At 48.1% G+C, this 26745-nt stretch overlaps 1 protein-coding gene across 6 annotated transcripts in view; it reads left to right on the top strand.

Annotated features, from left to right (window-relative positions):
* Positions 1 to 25137, top strand: part of LOC120950635 (protein obstructor-E) — a 113713-nt gene extending 88576 nt beyond the window's left edge. For 3 of the 6 annotated variants that reach the window (XM_049605061.1, XM_049605059.1, XM_049605060.1), the window contains exons 2-6: positions 10306 to 10358; positions 21314 to 21523; positions 22175 to 22363; positions 22459 to 22669; positions 23374 to 24494. In XM_049605061.1, coding sequence (XP_049461018.1) covers positions 10316 to 10358; positions 21314 to 21523; positions 22175 to 22363; positions 22459 to 22669; positions 23374 to 23518 — 798 coding nt within the window. In that variant the 5' untranslated portion in view covers positions 10306 to 10315 and the 3' untranslated portion in view covers positions 23519 to 24494. Of the gene's footprint in view, positions 1 to 7114; positions 7119 to 9950; positions 10359 to 21313; positions 21524 to 22174; positions 22364 to 22458; positions 22670 to 23373; positions 24495 to 24991 lie in introns of those variants that run through there. The other 3 variants (XM_049605062.1, XM_040368830.2, XM_040368829.2) reach the window with 3 other exon arrangements.
* Positions 25138 to 26745: the final 1608 nt, after the last annotated feature.

A 26745-nucleotide genomic window follows, 5' to 3' on the forward strand; every position in this document is an offset into this window, starting at 1 on the left:
GCCCGGGGTACCGAGGAGTACGTGCTGGCCTACAATGGATCGGAATTTTGTCACTCGCCCAAAACACAATGACGAGTGTGTAGATGAGTCAAAACAAAGGAAAACCCCATCCAGAAACAGCGACAAAAGCAACGCGAAGCAACAATAACAGCAAAAAAAAACAGGTCGTTCCAACTGTCCGCCAATGTATCCCGGCCGCCCGCCGGCTAAACACGGCCGTTGACAAACGGGTACACGCACGACGACCGAAACGGCACCCAAGATTAACGTTCGACAGACCGGCACGGAGGCCACACGAGCAGGACGATACTCCACCCGATGATTGATGAATGCTAGCCGGCCGAAAAAATCCCAAACTCTGTCGCTTGTGTCGGTCCGCAGGCAGTGTTGGGGAAGTACCTCGTTTTTGTTTGGCGTACTTTGATCCTCTGCGCTGACGTTTGCGGACAGCCTCTGTACGGCCAGAGCGTTTGCGAACTGTCACTCGTGCTCGTGTGCTGGATTGCCGGTAGGACTGTGAGAGGTATCACCTTCCTCTCGGTTATCGGTCGGCCACACAAGTTAGCGGGGCCCACCGTCCGTGCCGTGTGTTGCCACCGTGTATTTCACTATCGGGTTCGGATCAGTTTCCTCACTGCTTTGTGGACCACCGCTTTGTTCCGCAAGTGATTGCACGAAGCACACTGATTCGGAATTGGTGTGGTGTGGAAGGTGGGGCTAAACGTTGCCTGATCCAAAAAGTAGGTTTAGACTTAAATATCTACCATACCCCTCTGGGTGGAGTTTATTCACTCAGGCCCACAACGCTCGGGTGCGCTGATTGCGACGATGAAGACATCCGACCGGCAAAATAGCTTTGCCCTACTGAGCCCTTCCTGTCGCCGGTCCTGGCCGGCAGTAACCGACCAAAGCAACAACAACAATCCACCGACCCACACCACACCAGCGAAGCGTTTACAAATTATTAACCATCGCCAGCTCGGTCGCAGCGCGGTGGTGACGTAGTCAACGCTACCGTGCGCGCTGCCCCAGTGAACGCGACGGTTGGACAGTCTCGGGCCAAACCGGACGTTCGCGCTGGACGACCGGTTCTGTGCCGCTGCCAAGCCGACCGAGAGTTGACCGAGATTGGTTGCGTTCGCTGTCGTAATGTCTTCCGCGGGCTGATTGAAGGCACACACACACAGCGTTCGGGACTGGACGTAGAGAAAATGGCTGGAACGAGCTGGAACTGGTACAGCGTGCCTGGAACGCAGAAATCCTCCGGGCAGGGCCTCCGGTGGAGACGAGGGGTTTTGAACGAACGGCGATCCAATGGAGGGAGCTGGTCCCGGCCACGGTTGGTCGGCGTTTTGGTGCCGCTTCGTCGGAACTGACCTTGCTTCTCCACTGACGGGCATGCGGTGCTCTCGATTTCAAATCACCCGAACCCTCGATTTCAAGATTGCCCAGCTCCAGTTTCCCGCGCTTCCCTTCAATGTGTTCTATGTGTGTGTGTGTGTGTTTGTTGCAGATTTTTTCTAGCCCCCCATTTTCTAGGCCTGCGGGCATCATGATGGCGGACGTTTGACGTGAACTTCAGGCAAGTAGATGCAACGGCACGGTGACAGATCAGCAGCGTGCAGCTGGCAAACGCCCCGCGGAAACTTTTGTTTTACCGAAACTGGAGCACTTCGCTGTTTAGCTGGAATACAATTACAGATGCTGCACTAGATGCTTTGCAGGTCACTCCTATCCGTGTCTTTTCTGTCACTGCTGTTACTGCTTGACCTTCCGGTGGGGATGAAAATGGCTTAATTACACTCCAAAAGGTTGTTTTCCTAGAAAGTTCGCTTGAAACCGTTCCCTCGAGTGACGGCGCCGGAAGTGGTCTAATAATTGATTTTCTTGAAATAGTTCCGCCCTTTTTTAAAACACTACAAATATGCAATCTTTGCATGAAAGCATAAAGTTGACCTTTACATACTAGGCAAATTATTAAAATTTTAAACTTTCTCCTAGGTTCTGCCGCATGTGCCATTCAAACTGTTTCTCAGAAGCGGGCAAAACACTCGCACCGTGACGTATTCAGCTGTTCTATTTTTCATATCCTAGCCGTTTCGAGTTTCCGCGTACGACATTCCCTTTGTTGGCACTTCCTAGCACTGGCATGTCCATTCCCTGCGTGTTAAAAGTTTTATTTCTGCTCCCGGTCCGCAATGCATCGTACCGCAAACGCCCGGGCATAGCCCAATCTACAGTGGTGGTGGTGGTGGTGGTTTCCTTTCTTCTCGGAATGCGAAGTGTAATTATTGCATAAGCGTACGAACTGATTCAACATCGCTGGGCTCCAAAGGCAGCAGGAGTTAGCCCCAAAACAGGTGGGGGGGGGGGGGGGGGGGGGTGGGACGCATTCCGACGCTGCCCGGTACCACTGGCCTCGGCGAAGAAAATCAATAAAAGACTAGCCATTTATCTGGAAGCCGCTCGGTGTGGAAAGTGGTAAAATTTACATTTCTCGTGCCGGGTCTGTCCCGTTGTACGAGGGACGAGGGGCAGTGGGAAGGAGTGGATTGGCCATTTCGATGCTGTCACGCGGGGGCCCAGAGGGCAGAGAGCAAGCGTTCGTTGCGCTTAAAATAAAACAAGGAACGAGGAACACTCCCACACAGACAAACCCATACACACTCAGGGAGGTTTAAAATGCTCTCGAGCAACGGTAAATTCGAAACCCTTTTGCCCCCCCCTTACCCGTTCAGTGTGCCGTTTTGAGGTGCACACACGGCAAAGAGGCTAATTGGTGTTAGTTTGTAATCAATTAATAGTGCTTATACGCTCGCATGCACGCTCGTACTGCCGCGTACTGTGACTGACCAACCAGGGGAGGGGGGTGGAGGGAGAGATTAGTGGGGTTTGGAACGGATCTGGCCACAATCCCATAATCCCTCCACTCCCTGCCACCGACCCGGTAGACATTTATTGTTTTGCATCAGGCTCACCCCATCACACACACACACAAACAGCTAAACACCAGCCGTACATCAATTTACCTGTACGTTGTGCTTTTCTCTCTCTCTCTCTCTCTTTTCTCTCTCTCTCTCTCTTTTCTCTCTCTCTCTCTCTCTCTCTCTATTGGTGGAGGTAAGTCACACATCCACTGTATGGGACAGTTTAATGTCCCCTGGTAAAACGGACACGGTAGGTGGTGTGATTCGGGTGGGGGCAATTGAGGAGGAATGAGGTACACGCCGCCCATGTGCCACGGTAATGATCCCCCGGCTGGACCACCTCGGCCGTACGCGTCATTCGAACACGTCGGCAACCACGTGCATGCACAAGTAGCGTGATAAATAATCAACTGCACTTTTCTGCGCCATCTCGCGTGTCTACCGTGGCCCGGGAAGTGAAATGTTTCGCACGAACCACACTCACCCACCACCCAGAGAAGCACGGCTCGCTGCGAGGGTTATGGGAGGAGGATAAAATTGTTGCTAGTAAAATAATACAATCATTAGCCTTGTAATGGTTCTAACCGGTCGAAAGTGGCTGAAAGCTGACTGTATAACCATACAAAAAAAAAAACAGACCAATACAGGCTAGGGTTCTAAATTTCTTTATTACTTCGATTTTGTCACGCCGCGATGATGAGGGTTGTAATTTTATGAGCACGCTCAGTGAAGCACACTTAAGATAGCCACTGCAACGTGATGCAATCGTGTGACCCGGTAGGCGTTAGGTGATAATTTGATTAAATAAGTCGTTGTCGAGCGATTATTATGTTGTTTTGCTCCTTTTAGGACATTGATTCTATTGCAGCAGGAAGGATATCCACTACGTCTCGCGGTTGAGAGTGTTTGGGCCAGTTGTCATGAAATTTAGAGGTTTTGTTTGTACCCACAGTATTCTTTCAATAAAACTAGTGTTCGGATCAGTCAGAAAAGATCAGCATAAGTGTTTAATGCAGGCTCAGAGGTTTGAATAATCGCCCTAAAAACACGTTTTTTTTTTCAACAAACAAGCATAGACTAAAACATTTCTTCAAAATATGACAAATAGCATCTGCTCGATAGTACGTGGATTACTTCGAACCTAAGTAGAATCTGGTTTCCCTTCTACTTTTGCTTTAAACAAATTCGACACAAAATGATTATTTAAGGTAATCTACTGATCTAACGTGAATTGCCCTTAGCTGCCCATGAATAACACCAAATAAGTTCAAACAATCAAACAATTATCAAACAAACACTCCCAAACTATTCATGCCATTCATGTCATGGCTAATGGTAATGGAATGGCACAAACCTTTTTACCATTCATACATTTCTTATTAATAGAAGATAGCGTAAAATACCGGAAGGATTCACTCCAACGTCCTAGCAGAGCTCATTAATGTAATAAAATAATATTTTTTATTTGAATTAGAATTGTTGTTTTTCATTTACAACGAACGTATTGCAGTACGTTTTCGTGTCTGTTTGCTGTAATAGTCAATCAGGACGCGTGGTCAAAGTTTCAAACATATTATTCACATATTAAACATCATCCTGAATTGTAAAACTTCCAGTTTCGGTGGAGTCGTGCAGTGAAAATAACGCCTATTCTAACATGTACGGATCAATTGTCATCTATTTGCAGAACAACCAACGCGACTATCAGAAGTCATGGCGATTCAACAATTTGTTCGTAATTAAACGCTATTTTCCTTATAATTTCTACCATTCAAAACACATTCTTCCGAATCCTACACTTCCTACAAACGCATACTTTCCTAAGCTGTCCCAGTAAGCACGCGATACGATCGCAACACACATCCAATTTCTCGCACACCATGTTTCCCAAAACCATCCATTTGTGCCTCATTTTGGCAACGATACCGAAAATGATTGACACCTTTCGAAGGTGACGTAAAGGTGCAACAGCACCGGGCATGTTGCGGTAGACCGTTCGCTTGCAACCGTTCATCGCACTCCAAACACCGTACAGCCCGCGCTACCACGCGTTTACCCTCCCAGCCACTCCTCTGGCCGTACTGTGTACCGAGCGTTCTCCTTTCGCTGTACCATGCGTTACACTTCAAGCAAGTCGACCGAGTTGATGTTTTATGCCACCTTTCCTCCTCGCACACCTTCACCCAGGGGGGGATTAGGAATCGTTCTGTGTCTGAACCGGTTGCGCTTCGACGGCTAATCGATAGCGAATTCTTGCACAATGATGATGCACCGTCTTTGGCGCGTCTCAAACCCAATCGAACATTCACCCACTTTAGCTTCCGTGCGGGGTGTGGATGAGTTGTGAAGCATAGAGTGCGCCGTTGTTGCGTTGGTACGTCCACGGTCTGCAGGTGGGTATCCACCCCACAGAAGGGAGGGTATCCTCCCCTCCCCCCCCCTCCCCTCCCTATCGGTCAACCGGGGCGATTCGGTACGCACATTCTATTCTGATGGTTTTCGGGGCGGCCCCGGGTGGGCAGCATTTTATTGGCTGCCGATTTATGGCCGACATCCGTGGCTGACGGTGTGAAATTGATGTTTCAATCCACGCAGTTTCGTCAGTGCGTGTGAGTGTGTGTGTGTGTGTCTGTTTGTTTTCTTTCGTCTTTCTGTCTTTTGGTTATGCTCAACCACAGAACGCACCGTCAGACGCGTACACGTTTGTGGCTGATGGCGGGTCCGTTCACCTTTCGCGTCTTGCAGTGGTGGTGCGCATTCCCGAAGCGTACCGGGCATCCGCAGCAGCGTCGGTGGAATATTAATGCAGCCGCGTTTGAAGCTTTCTAGAAATAAAACACGGCACGATGGGCAGCCTACGACGACGACCGCTCGAAGGCAGTGGTTGGGCTGAGCCGGACAATTGTATAATATCACCCATCTGAATGCACTGTTTAAGCAGGTAAATCTAGTGCGCCCGGATTACGTCGACCCTTTTTAACGGCACCGCATCCTGTACGATGGGTGCCTGCTTGATAAGGTTCGTCGCTGCCGGTACCGTTGAAGTCACTGACACATTTTGATGCTTTTTTCCGTTTGCGTTCAAAACATTCTTGCCGTATGAAATTCCAAATGGTGCAAGGGTTGAAAATGCGGTAAATGATTCACAATTCATCGATAGTGCAGGTTTAGAAATAAACAGTAATTTAATCACAATAAAAATAATCTGTTAATTAATTCATTTGGAGAGAAATTGTGAACTAGTTTGCATTATTTGTATTTGTGATTGCATTTCTTGCTGATATATTTTGTTAGTTGAAAATAAATCATCGCTTTCATTGGTCATCAAACTTAGAACAAACACGTCCTGCCCACTGAAATACGGCATGACGCACGAATTCTCCCATAATGTACACATAAACACCCATTTTCTCTACACCAATGCTACGACGCCAAAACGTCACAACGCTCATTATTGTGCTAATAGCGTAATTGATCGACTCGGAGCGGTTCAGCGGGGCACCAAACCCGGGTAACAGGGTATTGTGCTTCAATTTCAGCACCATTGCCCTACTTCCACGGATCTGGTTTGGGAGTTTTCGATGTGCGCCTTTCGCCGTTTCTCGGGGCGGGAAGTCATGTCACATGTACGCGTGGACACGTTTTATGCTTCGCAGCATGGTTGACCGGCTGGATGCTGGCCACCGAACACACATTCGAGAGGCGGTGGGGAAGGTTAACGTTGTTGTTGTTTTTTTTCTCTACTTTTCCACCCTCCTGCTCAGTCACAACGAGCACAAAAACGGCGTGTACTGCAAGCAAATTCGTGTACGGCCAACGTAACACCCGCTCCAGACACACACACAGAGGCTGGGCATTGCAATTACTTCAATGTCGTTTGCGTCCCTAGGCCTAGGCGGGATGGCGGCAATGGAAAAGTACAACACATTTCTGGTTCCATTTTTTATTTCGGGGCTTTCAAACTTCCTTCTCTCGCAGTAGTCCGAGGATGATTATGGGAGGCTGCTTTCATACACACACACACGCACTGGGCGTAGTATTATTATTACACTCTCCACACTGCCCGTCGCGTGGTGTGCGATGCGGAAACGAGTTTTTCTGGCCTCCTTTGTTTTTTCGGTGCTGTTTTTGTTGATGCCTTTCGGTGTGTTTGTTAACTGCAGCCTCTCCCGACAGCGCTCGGACTTGTCAACCTTTCGGGACACAGATTGGCTGGTACGCACCTTGAAATTGATTATCTAACCGTTGCCCCGTGTCGCACCAGCACGCGCGATCAACACACCCTCGAACGGTGCGACAACTCCCTGGGCTGCATGATGATGGCGCAGTTCGTCATCTGATCGATGAAAGTGAAATTTTTCGTATTCGCTCGGGGAGGCCGGCCTCCGGTCCGTTGCCTCTCCACGCTCGTTTGGTGCTGCTGGTCGGAACCTAGTCGGATCCCGCCCGCCTCAATCGCAATTATGAGACGGAGCCGCATGCATTATGTCAAACAATGTGAACGAACTTCCCGCCGCACCGGGCTGGTAAGTGTTCCAGCCAGTGATCGCCAGTCCACCGTGGTTTGCTGCGGTTTGGGGGTTTCCTTCGCGCCGCGTCCGAGCGACACTGATCTGCCGCCGGTACAGCCCCACGGTTCGAGCCGTTTGTATGCAGTGGCAATGCACCTTTTTTCTCCTTTTTCTCATCCCTTCGGCTTGTGGTTTTATGTGGTGCGCTCATTTTGCATAGATTTGATAGTTGTGGCTTGTACTCGGGTGGTTTGGGCTTTGAACTTCCTGCCCGATTGGAGGTTGCCTGTATTGGTGCGTATCTATCCAGCATGCGTTTTGTGGTACTAGCTCACACTAGCATTATATTTGTTCAACTTTCTGGCTAAGAGTGAGAATACGAAACGTAAGGTAGTAAATATACACATTTGTCGTTAAAATAGTGCACCTTTCCAACGGGCTTATTACATCATTTTTTAACAGTCCTGTCCAGCAATATTGCAAGTTGTAAAATTATACCTACCGCGCGTTGATTGTTGCTCCACTTTTAAGTTTTCCAAAATTCCATTCGACAACGAAAGTTGTTTGGTAAGGGTGTCAGCTCATTCTTTGGACAGTTAATTTGTTTCTTCAACATGGTCAACGTGTTAATTTGGGTTGGAAATCAAGATCATAATTGTTACGTCAGTGCAGCGTGATCAGAATCCAAACATTACCGAAATCAGACTTTACATTTCGTGATGCGAAGAATTGTCTTTTTTGAATATCAGGAGGCAGAATCGAACAATTATAACATAGTTGCAATTTCACCAAAACACCGATATCAAACTTGTTTGATATTGAAGATCGTATGTTTTAATCGGTATTGAAGCTAAGATTACACTATTTTCTAAAGCGTTTCTGTGCCAATGGATGAAATTTAAGTTGCACTAATTCCTTTTCTTTATGGGATACTTATTTACTATATGTACTTAATTATTTCAATTTGTATGCTCCAACATGGAACCAAGCAGTGCCCTCTACCAACCAACACCGCAATCACTTCCAATGCCATGATCGTGCTTATTAACGCTCCCAAAGCACCCCGGTAAGTTTCCTGCTGCTCCTACCCGGTATGCTCGATACGATCACATTTCGTTCCCGGCCGTGCAATTGTTTCATAATTTCACACCTTGAAACACCAGCACCGTGCCCATGGAGGAGGGCGCTCGAGCAACAACAAGCGCGTAATCGGTAACGGATAAACGGCTGCTGCGACAGAGAGAAGGTCGCTCAAGGAAATCGCTCCCATCTTAACTCGATCGATGCGATGCGCTAAGATTGGGAGAAGCAAAAACAACGAAAGAAAAAAAAAGAAGCAAGAGGTATCAAGATCACACCACAGGAGGATGGAGCACGCGGGCGAGTGGGGCACCGACGGTGACTGCAACGCGCTAGAGACCAACGAACCCGCGATCAACGAAACGGCACCGCTGCTACTGCTGCTGGTGGTGGTAATAGGCCGCACACCAGTATGCGCCAGTGGAAAGTGGCGAAGGTGGTGTTTGGCATTTTCCTTCTTAATTCCTAATTATGCCCCCTTCTCTCGCCCCACACCTTTCCCCGCGGAAGCTGCCGAAGAAGATGATGCACTTTCTGCGATGTTGGTGGCAGGGCGTAAGAAAGAGATGGGATAGCCGCGCAAATCGCGCCTACCTACAACAGTGTTTTGGGATGAAGATGGTCCTGGTTCATCTGCGGGCTCTTCAAAACACCACTGTGCAGAAAAATAAGGGAAGCTAGGCGGGCGATATTTAGCGACACACTGGGCACCGGAGTTTGTTAAGTTGAGATAATTGGAGTTGCAGCAGTCGAAGCAGCGCACTGGTCCTGCATAGCGAGCGGGGAAAGAAAGGCTAGGCATCGTCGAGCCACAACCTCCACCAAAACCGTTTTGTTGTGTTGGCTTTCTATGGCCGCGGCAGGAACGAATGGTGACGGAATGCAGAGAACCAGCAGCAGCGGTACGGGCCAGCGAACGTTAGAGCGAAAGGAATGGCTAACAAAACTGCCTAAGCCATCTCGCCTGTTTGTTCGCACGTTGCACGGTCGGAGGGGCGACGAAGCAGTGCGCCCGCTAGAAAAGGGCGGCGAAAGGCACTGTAACCACCGCTTTACCCGCCATCGCTCCCTCCAACGCCCTCCTGCCCCCAACTCCATCCTCCTCTACCCCTCCCCCGGCCGAAAACCGAACACACTTCACGTACGCGACACATTGCGGTACAACACATTACCGCAGCGCTCTCCTTCTGTCGAACTGGCGGTGGATCGCGCTGGCAAGTCCGCGATCGCGATCGTCACCGAAGGAAAGAGTGGGGCCACGGCAGTGCTACAGCTGGAGAAGAGAAGAAGACTGGTAGTGGGGAAGGCAGGCACGTCGCGTTGGGGCGCGAGAGCGAGACGGCACGCGGCGATCGCCGGCAGGAGGACGAAGACGCCCAAGAAGAACCTGAAAATGCGCTCCTCCGCCTACCTTGGGTATAAAAACCGATTGTAAAATTGCCTTTTAATACAGTTTTGTTGGAAGTTTCGCTGCGTGCACACGGCTGGTGCGAACGAACACAAAGTTTTGCAAAGCGAACTGAAGTTTGGCTAGTCTCCTGACACACACACACCCGGGTGTTCAAATTCGTGGTGCAAGAAGACGCAGAAAGATAAAGTGCCGGAGGACAACAGCAAACGGAACGACATAAAAGGGACGAATTTGTGAACGAATTTAACTCCTCCAGTGTTTCACGGAGTGTGTTGGTTGGTGCGGTTTGTGACACGTCGTGGTGGTTGTTCTGTGTGCATTTTGCAAAGCAAGCCCTGTTAGTGTGGCAGTAAAACAGTACCCTGAAGCGGAACTTGTCAGTGAAAATGAAGTATAGCATAGTGTTCGTGGTTGCACTCTTCGGAGCCGGTACGTACCAACAAACAGCAAATAAGGCTCTTTCTTACAAACAAACAGAAAAGACTTATGTAGCCTAGCGAGCGCACGAAAGAGTAGGAAATGGAAACAGTTCGTATCACGAGCGTTTAGTGGCAGATTGTTGTGGTATTCATTCGAAAAGATCCTGAATCTACTCCAGAATGTGGTTCATATGCTTCAAAATGGCATCACACTCTTTAAAAAAGATGGAACCTGTTGTTTGGTGTTGTTGATTGTTTAATTTCAATAAAGACTTCGGGTCCTTATTGGCTTCTTCCATCGCTAAAGAAGGCAATTTATTTATCAAATAGGCATTTGTGTACCTTTTCAAGCTCGTTCAATCGTTCGTGTAACGATCGCTCGAAGCAGTTGATTTGTATTTTTTTTTTTGGTTTTTTGTTGCTTTGCACAATTCGCCCACCGCAAGAATGTGCTCCACACGGCACACGGCCCAGAGCTGCCGGGCGAGAGAGAATGGCGGGCATAGGGGAGATACGGTGATTGGTGGGATTGGCTTTCGCTTTCGGCGCCCGCCTGCGCGGCTGCCGAGCGAAACAGCAAGAGGAAGTCAGCCAGCAGTGTGTTGCGCCAGTACGCCAACGCGTCATATGCACGGCGGGCAGGCGTACGAGCGTACGAGACTGCGCTCTCACTTTCATGCGGTGGACGGCGCCCGCGCGCCATCTTGCCCGACGATGGAGACGTAACGCAACGGTGCGGTCCACCATTCCGTTCGGGCGGGTTAGCGTTCTTGTGTGTGAGATCTTGTTTTGATCTTGCGCGAAGCGATTTCGCTTTCGTTTGGAACTGGTTTGGTCTTTCCCAACTGGGGCGGGCGCGTTAGGGACCCATGCGCGCGACCGTACGAGATCGAGCTCTCGAGAGCCTTTTGCGGGAGTGCACACACACACACACACGATCTAGAAGCCTCGATCGAGTGGATTGTGTTTGCTGCGGCAGGCAAAACGGGCGATGACAGATTCGGTGCGTGTTTTTTTTTTTCTTCACGAAATATGAGTCGAGGTCAGCCAGTTCTCGGCAGGCAGCTCTGGGAAGGGAATTTGCAGCTAGAGGGATGGAAATTTATTCATCTACCATCTAGGCTTTATTTTTTTGCGTCTTCTCTCTCTCTCTTGTGTGGTATGCCTACGCGGATTTGTTAATCCAGCGGTCGGGCGTGGCCAACATCTGCCCGCAGCGAACCCGCCCGAAGGCATCTCCGATTTCTTGCCCGACTACTGAAACCGTTGCCCTAGATAACGCGGCGCACAATCGCATGAAAAATGCACCACATTTTTGATCGAGCGAGACTGGCTGTCCTTGAAATGGGATATTCTTCGCCTTTCGGAAGGCCATCGCTTTATCGATTCATTGCTCTCGCCCCTCCGACCCGTCGCATCGTGGCAGTGCATGTGGAGCAGCACAAGCCGGGTCTGTTCGGTTAATTACCGATTGGCAGAACCACGGCCGGTGTGTGTCCGCGTGGAATGTTTGGGAGTGCATCGGCAGTGTACGAGGTTGAAGCTTCGGTCAAGGTTGTCGGCCCGGTCTGTCACTAAATAATTCCACCCAGCAAACCACTGGCTGAACGCGATGGCGGATAATCACCTCCCGGTGGGATGTACCTCTCGGTGGCGGCGGCTGCTGCTGACAGACAGCGGGAGGCAGCGAAGTCCCATCGATCGGCTAATGGTTGCTGTGAGACTAGCCGGACCAGCCGGAGTTGACAGTTGACGGAGGTCGGAACGCAATCGGAACGGAACAAGGAGAGTGTTTTAGGGATCAATCACTCGTCGACCCCTGATGGTACGTCCCCCGGGCGCGGAATCGCGGGGAGATGCGTTCAATTACTCTAATTACAGCTCAACCATCCGTGCCCCGATTTGCTGCGATTGATCCGGCTACATGCATCGCGTTTTGGGGGCGCTTTCCGCAAGGGCCCTCCGATTTGATGACAGTGTGGCGAGCTGCGCTGAGATACTGCGGGACAGTGCTTGTGCATTGTGATTGTGTCTTCAGTTGGCTGTCCACTTCCGTCCCAGCTTCGAGCCGTCTGGCTGTCTGTCAGTGCGTTAAGTGCCAGCACTCGCGAACTCGCCGCACGCATCAAGGGCGCTTAATTGAATTACACTTGCAAAACACCTTCCTACAGAGATGGTTGGTCGAAGTGGACCAAGGATGAGAAGATGCCCGCTTACAGGCGGCGTCCGTCTGGAAGGTTAATTAATCATGGGGATGTACCGGACGGGGGAAGCGCTTACGGGATACGGCGAGCCGCTGAGACATCGAACCGTCCATCAGTCCATTGTGCTTTCCGGGCACGACTTTGCGTCACAAATTACAGCGAATCAAAATTTCACTGCATACATGTGTGCGTACCGCTCGGGTCAATGAAATCAACTCGAATAATGAGATTATCGGAACTAATTCGAAGTCGAAAATCTTCTTGTACCGTGCAGCCAATGGAAGGTTTTTGTTCTTTTTTTTGTTAGCTCTCTGCCTTTCTTCACCTCAGCCTCAACAGCGCCGCAGGCTGCCCGAACAAACGTCCCACAAATAGCCCGGTATCGCCCGGTTAGATAATCGTGGCTCGGAATTAGTATTCCACCGGTGGATGCTTTGCACTTCGACTTTAGTATTAAAATGTGTGACTGCGCTTCCCGTCTCGCGCTGACCACCCGCCAGCGCTGACCATGCCGAGGGGCATGCCCGAGTTGTTGATGCCGCTCACGTACCGCGTGCGTGTGACGCGTATCCATCACCGACCGAGGCGGAGGCCCCGGAATACGACTTGGCTTGTTATTGTACGGACGTGTGCCTCTCTTCAAGCGCAATCCAAATGCAACAGAAGGGAAGGGAGAGAATAACGACGAAGACGACAACACAACACACAAAAAAAAACAACTGCTATGACACACGTGTGGCATAGATGGGCCCGACAAATGGTCAAGCAAATCGAAGAAATGCTTCTGCACCGGCAGTTCATTGACAGCTTCGAGAGATGCGTTGGAGATGTCGCAGTGCGCACAATTTCCTGCGTAAAACGCGTGACAAAATTAGTTAATTTCATTCCCCATCCCGTCCTCCTCCGTCCTGTTCGTCGACTGGGTCAGTGTGGTGGCATCGGGGGAAGATTTCAGCCGCTCTTAAGCGGGTTAATTGCTTGCCTGCAGCGCGCTCGAGCAATGTGTTCGTCCCACTGACAACTCGTCATTCGGCCGATTGACATTGAGCGCGTGCAAATGAATGAGTCTCCTCGCCTTTCGAAACAAATCGAGCCGTGCTTTAACGACACTTACCGCAAGTGACAGTAATCGATCGGGCTGACCTTCACCAAAGCAAAAAAAAACAAAACAAACCCCCGGTTATTGTATTGACGATTGTCTAAAGGGCAGCAACGAAAACGCGCCATCCCTACAGGCGGCAAGCGCTACTTTCAATTGTGCTCCAGATTTTTGAGCATGCCGATGGTGAGTGGTGCGATGTAGCGGCGCGTACCCTGGCCCTGCTCCGTAATCGCCCGTCCACCCGTCGATCGGTGGTAAACGGTAATTGCAACGCTGCGTGCAAGACCTGTTGTCGATGTAGTCCTTTCACCCATTTTTGTGCTCGGTAACAGGAACGCACCGCCGCTTGAACTTGATCGGCAGCCGTTGGGCATTGGGACCAGGGCCTTCCCCTCTCCCCCCCCCCCCCCCTGCAGCGGGCGAATGTGGAGCACGCTTGCTGCAAGTTTGTTGCCCATCCGACCACTGCGACGACTGCGACGACCTTCATCCGGGGCTCGTGGCGGACGCGCTCGATTTAGAAAGTAATGCCAACGGAAGCGCACTAATTGCGCAAGCGGGTGCACGCGGTGAAATGTGACCAACGGGTGGGGCGAGTGGGTTGGTCGTAATTGCTACCCCTTGCCGAAGAGCAGACCTGAAGTCTGAACTTGGCCCCGAAGCGCTGCACCGGACACGGCTAACCGATGCAGCGCATTGTGACTTTTGTGTTTTTTTAGATTCACAAAATTCGATTCTGTCACAACATGCGCGCTCTCCATCCGTGGGCCCCGTTTTAAAATATTCAAATTCCATTTGCGACAGCGGGAGCGGTTTCATAATCGACTTTATTTGCCTACGCTCCTTCTCAGGCAGGAGCGAACGAAGGCGAACCACCCGCCCGACGTTTCGCGTTTTTTGTGTCGCGATCGCGGAAAGGATCGCGAGATGAGGCCACAACTTGATGGCCCAAGATGGGGGGGGGGGGGGGGCGAGCCCGTGGCCACGCAAAGGCGTGCGCGCGAGGGCTGGTGTGACATAATCGGTGCCGGATTGTGTCACCACCACACTGCCATTCCAGCGGGAGTAGGAGTAGGAGCGCCCGGTGGCCGTTGTCAGCGCACAGCATTCCACCAACCGTCCGGCTACCGTTATCGAATCTCCACCGGGACTGGTTTTCGTCTTCTTGTGTGTGTGTGTCTGTGTGTTTTTTTTTCGGGCCAACCACCACCTGAGGCCAACCATCATCCAACCTCGCCCCAACGTGTAGCCCCCTCTCCCCCAGCTGCGCGTTGCGCAATCGTATTTCGATCTTCGATAATCGAACAGCGCCCACCGTTCCTCTGCCGACTGTTCCCCCCCAGCTCGAGTTTCGCAATTCATTAACAAACTGGAAAAGAAACGCACCCCACCCCGGCACACGAACGCGGAAGGTTTTGGGAGGGTGTTCATCCGGGAGTGGCCACTCGGTGGCGTTTGCCCACGCCATCTCGAATCGTGTGCAGCTTTGCAGCTTTGTTCGGACGTTCGGTTCGGCATTCTGGTGTGGCCTTTTTGCATAGTCGCCACCGTCGCCGCCACTTGCTTTCACTTTCGCCATCTTTCACGGACATGATGGAGATTTAGTTCGTGGAGTTTCCTTGTTTTTGTAGTCCCTTCACCCCCCCCCCCCCCCCTTGCCGGAACCAGTTGTAAAGGTGAAGCAGTGCACCTGGTGCCGTGGACGCTAGAGAATGGATGTCCGATCCGACACGGTGCAGTTTTAATGGTCATGGAGTCACACAGCGCACGTGTGTGTGTGTGTGTGTGTTGGTGTGGCAGAAGAACGGCCAGGGAGATTTATTAACAGTCCAGCCTGTGACAGAGTCATGTTACAGTCGGAGGCCTTCCCTCAAACTCCTCTAATCTAGCAACACTCTGACAGAGACGAAACGCTCATCCGCCGTTCAGGCACACCGTCCAGCGCGACATAAAGGCCGTGTGTGCTTGTATGTGCAACGGTGTACATAATTTTCTTAAAGCCCGCCCCGCTTCTTAACATGATCCCGGGAGAGGCGGGGGGGGGGGGCTTTATTTATGTGTTAATTAAATTCTACTATCTATTAACCGGGAGCAGCTACGGCTTCCCAGCTAAGCAGTTCCCAGCGCCGGTGTTGTTGTGTGCTGCTGGATTCGCAAATCGTAAAATAGCGATTGAAATGTCACACATAAATTGTCCCCCTCGTCTGAGGATTGAGGGACAAACGCACACAATCTAACGAGGAAATGTGTGCTTACTGTACTGTACGTACGGCACCACCTCCGTGTCAGCGGCTCTCGGGCGACTTACAACGCATTTCGCGTTCGCGTAATCAATTCCGGGATGCAGCGCTGTTAGTATCGCGTGACTGCAGATATTGGTGCATTGTGGTGCATGTTTTGAGGGACGGAGTGGGATCAAAAGTTATCTCCCGTCAGGTGCAAAAGGGTAGTTCAACCTTTGGAAGCGAAACAAGGGTCGACCTTAATTTCAATACGCGCCTGGATCAATCTAACCACTCTCAAGGGGGCGTTTGGTTCAACTTGTTCAACCTGAATGAAATGCGTGGTTTAGCGCTAAGTAGCCCTATTTATGATAAGCAAACAGAGCAGCACATTCTCCGCTACAATCTGGCCCAAACAATCGACAATTTTGCCAACTGAGCGTCAGCGTTTCATTTATTTTTTTCCACTTCGATAAACAACTCAAATCGAGTTTCCACCGTTTATCGAAAACCCCCTTGATATTCCACTCCCGTTTTACCCTGGGGCTGTGTTTCCTATGAAGAAAACACAACCACACACACACACACACAGCGGCAACAAAGCAAACAATCGTTTAAAATCAAATCTTTTCGTACGGTGGCAAAGCTGTCACCGGTCCCCGTGCGCCGATAAAGCGTGTCGAACCCGTCTCGTATGATGCAAGATAATAAACATTTATTGCGCAACACAACGTGTGTGTGTGTGTGTGTGTGTGTGTGTGTGTGTGGTTGCCCTTTTCCCTACATAGTGGTCCCTTTCGAAACGTGTTCAGGAGTGAAGCTTTTGCGAAGGAAAGATAATTTCACTTCGTTTAGCGTAGGGTTACAGAAAAAAAATGGGGGAACGGAACGTAACTCCAAACCCCCAAACGGTAAACCCAGAAACCACTGTGTTCGATGCTGTGCGATATGCGTCTTTGAATAAGCAAACATAGCAGAGCGGTAGAGAGAGAGAGGGAGCAAGAGAGAGTTTGATCTTTTTGCCAGTTTTCAAACAAACCAAAAATCTTCGCACACAGGAAAAAAGAAGAAACAAATCCCGTTTCGTTCGGTACGTATATTGACAGGATTCACGTAACCCTGGGCGCGTGTCTACCAGCCAACCTGGAATAACATTTTCTTACAATCTTGGCAGCACGAACGTACATAGCAATCTTTCGCCCATCGCACTGAAATGCCTACGGGGTTCTTTGTATGGGTGTGTGTGTGTGCGCTGATAAAAACCCCGGATAACAATGTGGATAATCAGCGTGCTTTATGTCGCGCCTTTGTGCTAAAAATCAAAAGCCTTCGTTACCGGGTGTGGCCCTCCGCTTTTGGGGGCGCAATATTACTTTCCGCAGCAAACCGCATTGGCAAAGGCAAAGAAAGCCCTTCCTTTGCACCCCCTCCCAAACCCTTTCCCATCGCTGTGTGCGCTTTAATTGCAAATCCTGCTCCGTAAAGGGGCTGGAAGGGTTGCGCTGGTTCTTTCTTTTCCGCGATCTAATCTGGAGTGTGGTTTGGATTTGTTTGCGCAGTTTTTGTAAGCTTTCTTTTTTGTTCGGTTGTGTTGTGTTGCTGTTCGGTTGTTGCAGCGATTTGTCGATACAGTTTTTTTTCCCCCGTTCACTTGTGCTGGAAGGGTGCCAGAGCGGAACCTCATTACCGTATCAGGCTGGTGACTTATGTGCGGTGGCAATGTCGGTGAACGGTGACGGGGAATTGGGTTGGATTGAATGGGTTTTCGGGATGCCGATGGATGCGGTGGAAGCAGCAAGCAATCCTTTTCCTTTCAATGCCACGCTAGTGCGCGTCAGCGAGCTGCGATAAAAGCGAGTTTGAGCTGGTTTTTACTCTCTGTCTCTCTCTCTGTTCATCTTGATTTTAAACCCTGTATTTCGGTGCCTCTTCGGTGTAGGTGATTTGCAGTGAAACGATTTCACTTTCGTGCCGTAATTAGGGAGGTACAGGGGGAGATGCAACCACAGCATCACGAAGTACCGATTATGTACGATGCTCATTGCCCTACGAAAAGGGGCAATTATTGTACAAAAACCGTTCATGGTCAACGGAAACGGGCACTTGTGGGTTTGTGTGTGTGTGTGTGTGTGTTTCTACCTTCACTGCCACGCCGATTCGATGGCGGCCGCAGCCATTCACCAACGACCATTCACACACCCGTGCGGAAAGGAGAGCAAAAACTCCCTCCCGGCGATCATATCTCCAATCGAGCGATTTTCCTTTCCTCTGCCCGCAGGCATGGAGAGGAATTTGCGAATTTTGCACTTACCTCTGGGTTTGGTCTCGAGAAACCTTTCTATAATTTTGTTTGCTTTTGATTTCGAGCGAGCAAACACATACAATATACCCATCCAATCAATTGATCGGAAATACGCCAAGCGCATCATTGCAACGGCGTCCGGGGATTTTCTCTCAATTTACGGTGCTTCCGTTTTGTTTTCATTTCTTTCTTGGTGCACTCTTTGGGCGAGTGGAAAATGGGATGAACCGTGCCCGTGGGGTGAAAGGAAAAGGCTGCACGCGATCGCTCTATTAGCGGATAAATCACCACAATACCTACCTCAGCGGGTCGTTGCACCCGTTGGAGTGGTATGCAAAATTAGCCAGATAATGACCGTGACGTGGTGAGCCTACACTCTATCACACAATTTGTAAAGCATAGCGGAAGAAAGTGAAGTGGAGTGAGACACATTTCCCATATTTCATTTGGTTGTGTGTGTGTACGTGTGTTTGTTTATCTTTCTCTCTTTTCTTTACGCCAAACCGTACCGAAAGCGAGATCAAATTAGATCGCGTGGCTTGAAAAAAGAAGAAAAAAACTGGAGCACAGCGCATAGAAAACGAAAGCTTACCCAACGGTTTAGCGGCTTAGAGCTGTGGCGCTTACGCCACGCGTCGTTTATTTACCGCTGGACCAGCTTTGGACTGGGGAAGCAAGCAGCAGAAACGAGCGTGCCCCCAAAATGGGATCGTCGTACGCTCATTTGTTCGCTAAACTAATTAACTACGCATGATTAGGCAATGGGGGCAGGGGAAGCCCCCTTTCCCAGGGAATGGCAGAAAAGATGCCACCGAAAAGGGAAAAGAGCATCAAAATGCACAAACAAAACTATGCAATCCGCGGTAGCCCTTTTGGACATCTCTGTTTTATTTCATCTGTTGCAAGCTGTCGCACACGTTTGCGCCACGCGGGCTTGCGGCCGCCCGTTAATCACGACCATATGGGGCGCGCCGGTGTGCGGACGATTACGCACCGTACGCATCACGCTCACATGCGTACCGGCACCAAAATCGTCATAAGTGCCGGCAGATCAGTGAAAATAGGGCAGGCGGGTTAGCAAACCGAAAAACGAAACCGAAACCGAAACCGGATGGTTATTTAACGCCCGGGAGCGAGCAGGATTTTTAATGAGCGTTTTTTTTTTTTTTTTTTTGTGTGACTGGCTTTTTGCGTGCGTGTGTTCGTCTGGGGCTGGTGCTGCAAGACGAGAAGGGCGTTGGAGGTGCGTTTTTGATCGTGGCGTTGAGTAGTGTATGAAGCATTCGTGCGGGAAATGTCGGAGCGCCTAGCTGCCGTGAGCGATTGCATCATCGCGTTGGTAGGGAATGAGATTATGATTGGATTTTTGGGAGGGAGCACAACACTAGAAAGGGTATTTTGTTTGAGTCGTAAACTCTAGAAGAAAGAGCTTATTATTCATTAAATGATTTTAGTATAAATCAGCATTCGTCAGCAAACACAAGCTAAAAACAGCCAATTGAAATTAATATAAAACGTTTATAATGAGCAATGTTCAACACTTTCAGATTAGTGTTAACACACAATATCACAGCGTCCCTCGATCCAACGTGTCAACGTGGCCATTTTGGAATCCCTTGACGATATTATCCGCTGCCAGCCGGGTTCGGAAAGCGGGTTGACAAAATCGAAAATCGAGCGTGGCATTGCGTCCCATTGTGCACGGCCAACACTTCACGCCCATTGGAATGCCGTGCGGGATCGAGCGTTGCATAAATTAAAGATCATTTTGCGGTGATAAAAATAATGGCAATTACGGTGTAATTATTATCGCTGGGGCCAAAATTTACGATGACCAAACGCTGATGGGTTGGGGAAATTTATTGATTTCCAGCCCGATTTCCGCGGGGGAAAGGCCCGTTGCAGGGCAAGTGCACACTATCACGGTGTATCCTGTCATCGCAGTTAATAAACCTACACTCCTCATTCGTGTGGGAAGAATGGGGGCGGAAATCGACCAGTCAGCGAGCCGTTTCTGTGGCCAGCTGTGGTTTTGCTAGTCTTGCCGACAACAAAACCTCAACACAAGCACCCACGGATGTTTGTGTGTGTGCGTGTGCAAACTGATTACCGAATTGGTCAGGATTTATGGCGTGAGTTGGGGTATCGTGGTGGCGCGGGAAAGACTCTAGCCGCTTGCGATTGCCATTTCCACACAGCGCGGTGCTTCGGATGAATCTAAAATGTCAAAAGTTTAATACTACCAAACCGGCAGTGTTGCCTAGTAACACAATCACCCGGCGACCATTTGAAGATGAGTTCATTAATCACAGCGTAGGCGACAAATAGATGTACCTTTTAATGCAAATGGAGAAGAATGGAAGAAGAAACAAAAACGTCCAAGTCCCCTTAGAAGGCTGATCGGTGGACAGTCTATTACTTTCGGCAACAGTATACCCCGAAAAACCAAGCAGAAGAAACACTAGAAACGGGTGAGCGATGATGGATCTCTCCTTATTCTGAGGTGCGTCGGCTTGCAAGAAGTTCCCTCAGAACCACCAGGCCCGGCTTGTGCAAAAGTGATGAAAGTACGGAATCTAAAACAAAAAGACGATAGATCCCACTCACTGTTCACACACACACACGCACCGTCCCAAAATCCGACAGGTCACAAATCACTCAGCGGATCACGGAACCGTGCCGTTTGCGGTTTGACGATGACGCTTCGGCGCTGCGAACGATCCATCATCTGTGCGGACCCCGGACCGACCGGTAGGCAGGTGGCCAAGAATATTTATGGTGACCCAGAGTGGAAGGCTGATATTAGAGGTTTGAAGGGGGCTTTTGAAAAATGACACCAATCATGGGGATTTTTTGTTTTGTTTTGCGCTTTACTCCAAGATGAACAAACGTTGAAATTACCGACACTACGCACCTGCAACCTTACATGAATCACACAGCAACGGTGCTAGGTGTGTTCTTCCTGGAGAAAGAAAAAACAACTTCTTCTTTCAGCTTTACTTTGCCTCGATATGAACTGGTTCCGTTTCCCTGTATTTCGTTAGCTATATACGTGGTGGAATTGTATTGAAATTGTGAAGAAAAACAACTAATTTCCTTTTACTCTCTAATCCTATTCACCCCTTTGCAAAACAGCTGTCGCTCAGGAGAGCTTCAAGTGTCCGGACGATTTCGGCTTCTACCCGCATCACAGCTCCTGCGACAAGTACTGGAAGTGTGACAACAACGTGGCCGAGCTGAAGACCTGCGGCAACGGTCTCGCCTTCGACGCGACAGACTCCAAATACCTGACCGAGAACTGTGACTACCTGCACAACGTCGACTGTGGCGACCGCACCCAGCTAGGTATGTATGCTTTACTGATATACGCTATCAAACACAGTGATTGTACAGTTGAAAAGAATTGGGAGAATTTATAACACGATTGTTCGAGGTTAATGGCACTTGAACTGTTGCTTGGTGCTTGCTGATAAGCAATTAAAACCCAACAGACGAAATATATTTTCAGTAACATGCAGTGAATGAATACAGTACAGATAAAGCTTATGGTTGCTTAGGCAACGCATAAGCGAGTCTTTTTATGCGTTTCCATTTCCCAGAAAGATTGGTGAATGAAATGTGATGGTTTTTCATTCGATAACTTGTTATTTTATTTCTGTGTAACATATCCGGAACCAAACTCACAATGGATGTTGAACAAACCATTGACCATGGAATTGACCATTGAAAATGGGGTTACCATACACAATAACCGTTATTGTGCAATTGATCCTTGCTGTGAAATTGATACTACTTGAATTGATTGGCTAGGCGTCAAATAACTGAAAATGACTGAAGGAAATTTCACTGTACTTTCCAAAAGCGTTGGGAGATCAATTTGGGTTACATTCGAGTAAATATGACTGTTTTTACACTAACGTAACAGTTCAAAATAAATGAATTGTTGCTGGCCTATACCTTACCTCGCTGTTTGCCTCTCTCGCCACCCAATTCTAGAACCACCGATCTCCACTCCCCACTGCGAGCGTCTGTACGGTATCTTTGCGGATGCGGCCAAGTGCGATGTGTTCTGGAACTGCTGGAACGGTGAGGCCTCGCGCTACCAGTGCTCGCCCGGACTGGCCTACGATCGTGAGGCGCGCGTCTGCATGTGGGCCGACCAGGTGCCGGAATGCAAGAACGAAGGTAAGCTAGCAATGACCGCTTTCCTGCTGTCCATTTGTACTAATGCTCTCTTCGTACGATTCCCCGTCCCCGGACCGTAACCGTTACGACCACAGAAGTAGCGAATGGATTCGCCTGCCCGGCCGCCGGTGAGATCTCCAATGCTGGATCCTTCTCGCGACATGCACACCCGGAGGACTGCCGCAAGTACTACATCTGTCTGGAGGGAGTCGCCCGCGAGTACGGCTGCCCGATCGGAACCGTCTTCAAGATCGGCGATGCTGACGGCACTGGCAACTGCGAAGATCCCGAGGACGTTCCCGGATGGTAAGCATCGTTTGCTCTGTGTGTGTGTGTGTGTGTGTGTGTGTGTGTGTGTGTGTGTGTTACTTCTTTTCGGGTTCCCTGGTGCCCTGGGATGGTACTACCCTTCCCTTACCCAAGAGATTGTGTTGGTGTATGTGTGTTTGCAATCATGTGCAGGGTTTATTTGGTGTTCCGATCAATAGTTTGTACTTGTGTTTGTGTCTGTAATCATTCTATCAAACTCACATACTGTTCCGCTGTTTGCCGATGTTTACTCTGTGCTGTCCTGCCGACGGGCAAGCACATGTAGGCAGCATCAGTGCGGCAACCCATTGGCTATTAAAACCGACAGACAACTTCTACATCAAAGCCGCCAAAAACATTACCAAAACTTTGCAACTTCGGGCGCCTTTTCGAGATTACGAAGTTAATCTCATTTCGATTCATTTCTGACGAACTAAACATTCTCTTACCCTCTCTCGCCATACGTATGCACACACTCACAAAAACTTCCTGTAGGAAAGAAAGTTAACTTCACGCAAAATCAACCCCAGCCATTGTGGACGGAAGTTGTAATGATCTTTCCTACACCCTGACAACAAACTCACACACATCATCGCCCATCATTCGCATTATCATGTCTCGAGAGTGTATAATTCTTAATTCTTTCTTTCTCTCTAACCAATCGTCTAATCTTCCCCCCTCCCACCTTACACCCCCAACAGCGAAGATTACTACGGTGATTTGGACTTGAAAAGCATCCGCAAGAGCGAACTCCTTGCCGGTCTAGCCCTCCAGTCCGGTGGTGCGCCCGCTGCCACCAAAGCTAACGTTAAGTCGAACCGTCCGGCTCCCAAGGACAGCAACTAAAGAACAGGGGACAGTAAAGACAGTGCATAAAACCGGGGGGGGACTTAACGAGTAGTGGGGTTTTTAGGGAAGCAGACAGGAAGAGATAAAGAAGAGATGCAGAACGAGAGAGCAGCAAATGAAGAATGTAACTGAAACAACAGGGTTAACTGTAAGGAGAATTCCAATGAGCACATTGCGCAGAACAGTGGGTGCAGGGCTGTAGATCAGGGACCGGAAATGACGAGATAAAGGGCGAATAGACGGATAGTGTCGATCAACGGAAGAATAAGGACCACGCATATCGCATGACGCTGCGCCAACGGAAAGGAAATTCACTACATTTGGCGCTGATTGCATTGTGTTTTAAGGAAGCGCTCTTCCATATCGAGTAGGATGGAGTCAATTTCCACACGACAGTTTGTAAAGCTTAAAACCAAGACTTAAAATTCGATCAGGCACGAACCATACAGCCAACCAATTACAAACTAGCGCCCAATCACAGCCCAACTCAGCAGGATTTCGTTGAGTTTTGCTCGTGATCAGTCGGTGCGGTGTAAAGAAATTGAACGCAGTTTCTATTGTGATCATATTTTGTGTATCTTTTTGTTGTGTTTAGATTACAAACGTCTTTTTTTACATCTGACTTTTCGTTGCAAATAGCAAACGAAAAATCCTTTTTCCTTGCTTGCAACGGTCTAGATAGTGTGCCGTTGTTGTGCCTTTGTTTTTCCGGTATCGTACTTTGAACGGATCGTTTTCGATTCGAATTGCTCGCAGTGGCTCGTCAGTGTGTTTGTTGCACACGATGCAGTTTGCTGTTTCCACGCCCTGACCTTTAACCTCTGAGTTTGACTGTAGTTGAGGAAAAGTGAACGAAAATGAATGAATGAGGGAGACCGAGGGAAGCGCCTTAGTTTAGAGCCTAGAACAACACAAAACAAACAGAAAATGAAACAATAATAAAAAAAATCTTTAAAACCACTTTAAAACAAAACACCGCCATTCATCCTTCTTTATCATTATCGACTGATTACTTCTTCCTTTCTCACGATTTCACCGCTATTCGGTTCAACTTTCGGTGTGTTGATTGCTCGGTATTATGGGTGTGTGTTGTTTTTCACCTAATAATTTGTTTCTTTAGTTTCTTAATGTTTGGTTTTGGAGTTTCGCCCACAGGCCGGATCGATTGTTTCTTTCTGTTTTTTTTTTTTGCTAACATTCTGATTACTAACGGGTAAGCCATCTTCATGTCACGCCACTGTGACAAGCGTGTGTTCTAATGTTTCCTTCAATCTCTGTCCTGTCACTTGTGACACTTCATTCGATGACATCATACGATTGAGTTTTCACATTCATGGTTCCATTAACGTTGGTTGAGTATATTTTATTCGTTCTTTTCTTTTTCGGTATTGTTTTCTGGTGGTGCAAAATTGCTTTACAACTCATAAAAAGTCCAATTATGTTTGACATTGTTTCTTTCACTCCTTCCAGCGAGGACTATTACGGTGACCAGGACATCAAGGCGCTCCAGAAGAAAGGATATTAATCGTAGTCACTAGTGTAAGCACAATTGAGTGTAAGTTATTTCCGCGAGCCGTGAACAATCTTTTTAATAAAAACAGAGTATAAAAAAGGAACTCATTGTATTTGCTTTATTTTACCGTTACTGAGTGGCAAAATAAAGGAGAAAATATGGTTTAAATTCTACACTGAATGTACACGGAATCTTACAGTATGTAAGCGGAAAGAGTTGCTGAAACGGATGAGATAATACATCATTTCCCGGTTCGCGCAAGCATTGCGTTCCGTCCCATGACTGGTATAGATTTGAATGCAATCCGGACCGGAACCGGAAATTAATCGTGATCATCTCCACAACCAAAATAGAGATCGCCGATCAGCTTTACCATCAATGGGGGTTTTTAATCGGTTCGCAAACCTCGGAATTACAAGAAATAAGAGGCATTTTGCAATAAGTAACTTACATCTCATGCATCTAAACTTACCACCCTACCTAGTATTATTAAACATATTGAACTTGAAGTCGAGTATGGAAATTAGGCAAATTTTAAGCAACACACAGTAATGAGCGCTCAATAAGATGTAGGTTTGGTTTAAAACCAGTCGTTGAATAATCGAAACAGGCATTTCAGGAAGTATTTGTTTTACCTTAAAATTACGAGGCAAATTGCCCTTACCTATAATGATTATCGATAATCATGTGATATTTGATATTTTTCTGTCTGATTCCTACTCTTCCATCTGATTTCCAAAGCAGTCCTTTGGGATTGCACACAAATTGTACGAATGTTGAATATTATTTTACGAAACAATGAAGCCATATCAATTTATGCCTATAGCAGTATTTTACCTTACATAGAGCAATGCCAAACAATGGTGTAATGAAAATAGTGAAATGTAATGCTTTTCCATATGCTTACTTTTTATCCAATAGCGACCTTCTGTTGCATGGAAATTATGAAGCCATTACGGTTGGTTAATTAAAACTGATCAAATGATGCTCGCCAGTTTTTATTTGACTGACAGTTGCTATCAAAAATTATGAATTGTATAGTCGTTTATCATTATTGGAATTTTGTAGATTATAGATGTTGGTAGAATTATATCAAAAGATTTACCTTTAACGTGATGTTGTAGTCATTTCAATAAGTATTTGTATAATCGAAACAGGCATTTCAGGAAGTATTTGTTTTATCTTAAAATTACGAAGCAAATTATGTGGGTGATAGGAACAATACTTGTAGTTGTTATTGCCCTTACCAATAATGATTATCAATAATCATGTGATATGTGATATTTTTCTGTCTGATGCCTACTCTTCCATCTGATTTCCAAATGCTCCCTTTGAGTTTGCACACAAATTGAACGAATGTTGAATATTATTTTGCGAAACAATGAAGCCATATTAATTCACGCCTATAGGAGTATTTTACCTTCATATAGCAATGTCAAGCAATGATGTAATGCAAATGGTGAAATGTAATGCTTTTCCATATGCTTACTTTTTATCCAACAGCGACCTTCTGTTGCATGGAAATTATGAAGCCTCTCTGGTTGGTTAAATTTAAACTCATCAAATGATGCTCGCTAGTTTTTATTTGACTGACAGTTGCTGTCAAAGATTATGAGTTGTATAGTCGTTCATCGTTTTCGGAATATTTTTGATTATAGTTGATGGTACAATTAAATCAAAATACTTTTATCGTAATATTGTAGATCTTGTA

The sequence above is a fragment of the Anopheles coluzzii genome, chromosome 2 (genome assembly GCF_943734685.1).
Source record: "Anopheles coluzzii chromosome 2, AcolN3, whole genome shotgun sequence".
Lineage (NCBI taxonomy): Eukaryota > Metazoa > Arthropoda > Insecta > Diptera > Culicidae > Anopheles > Anopheles coluzzii.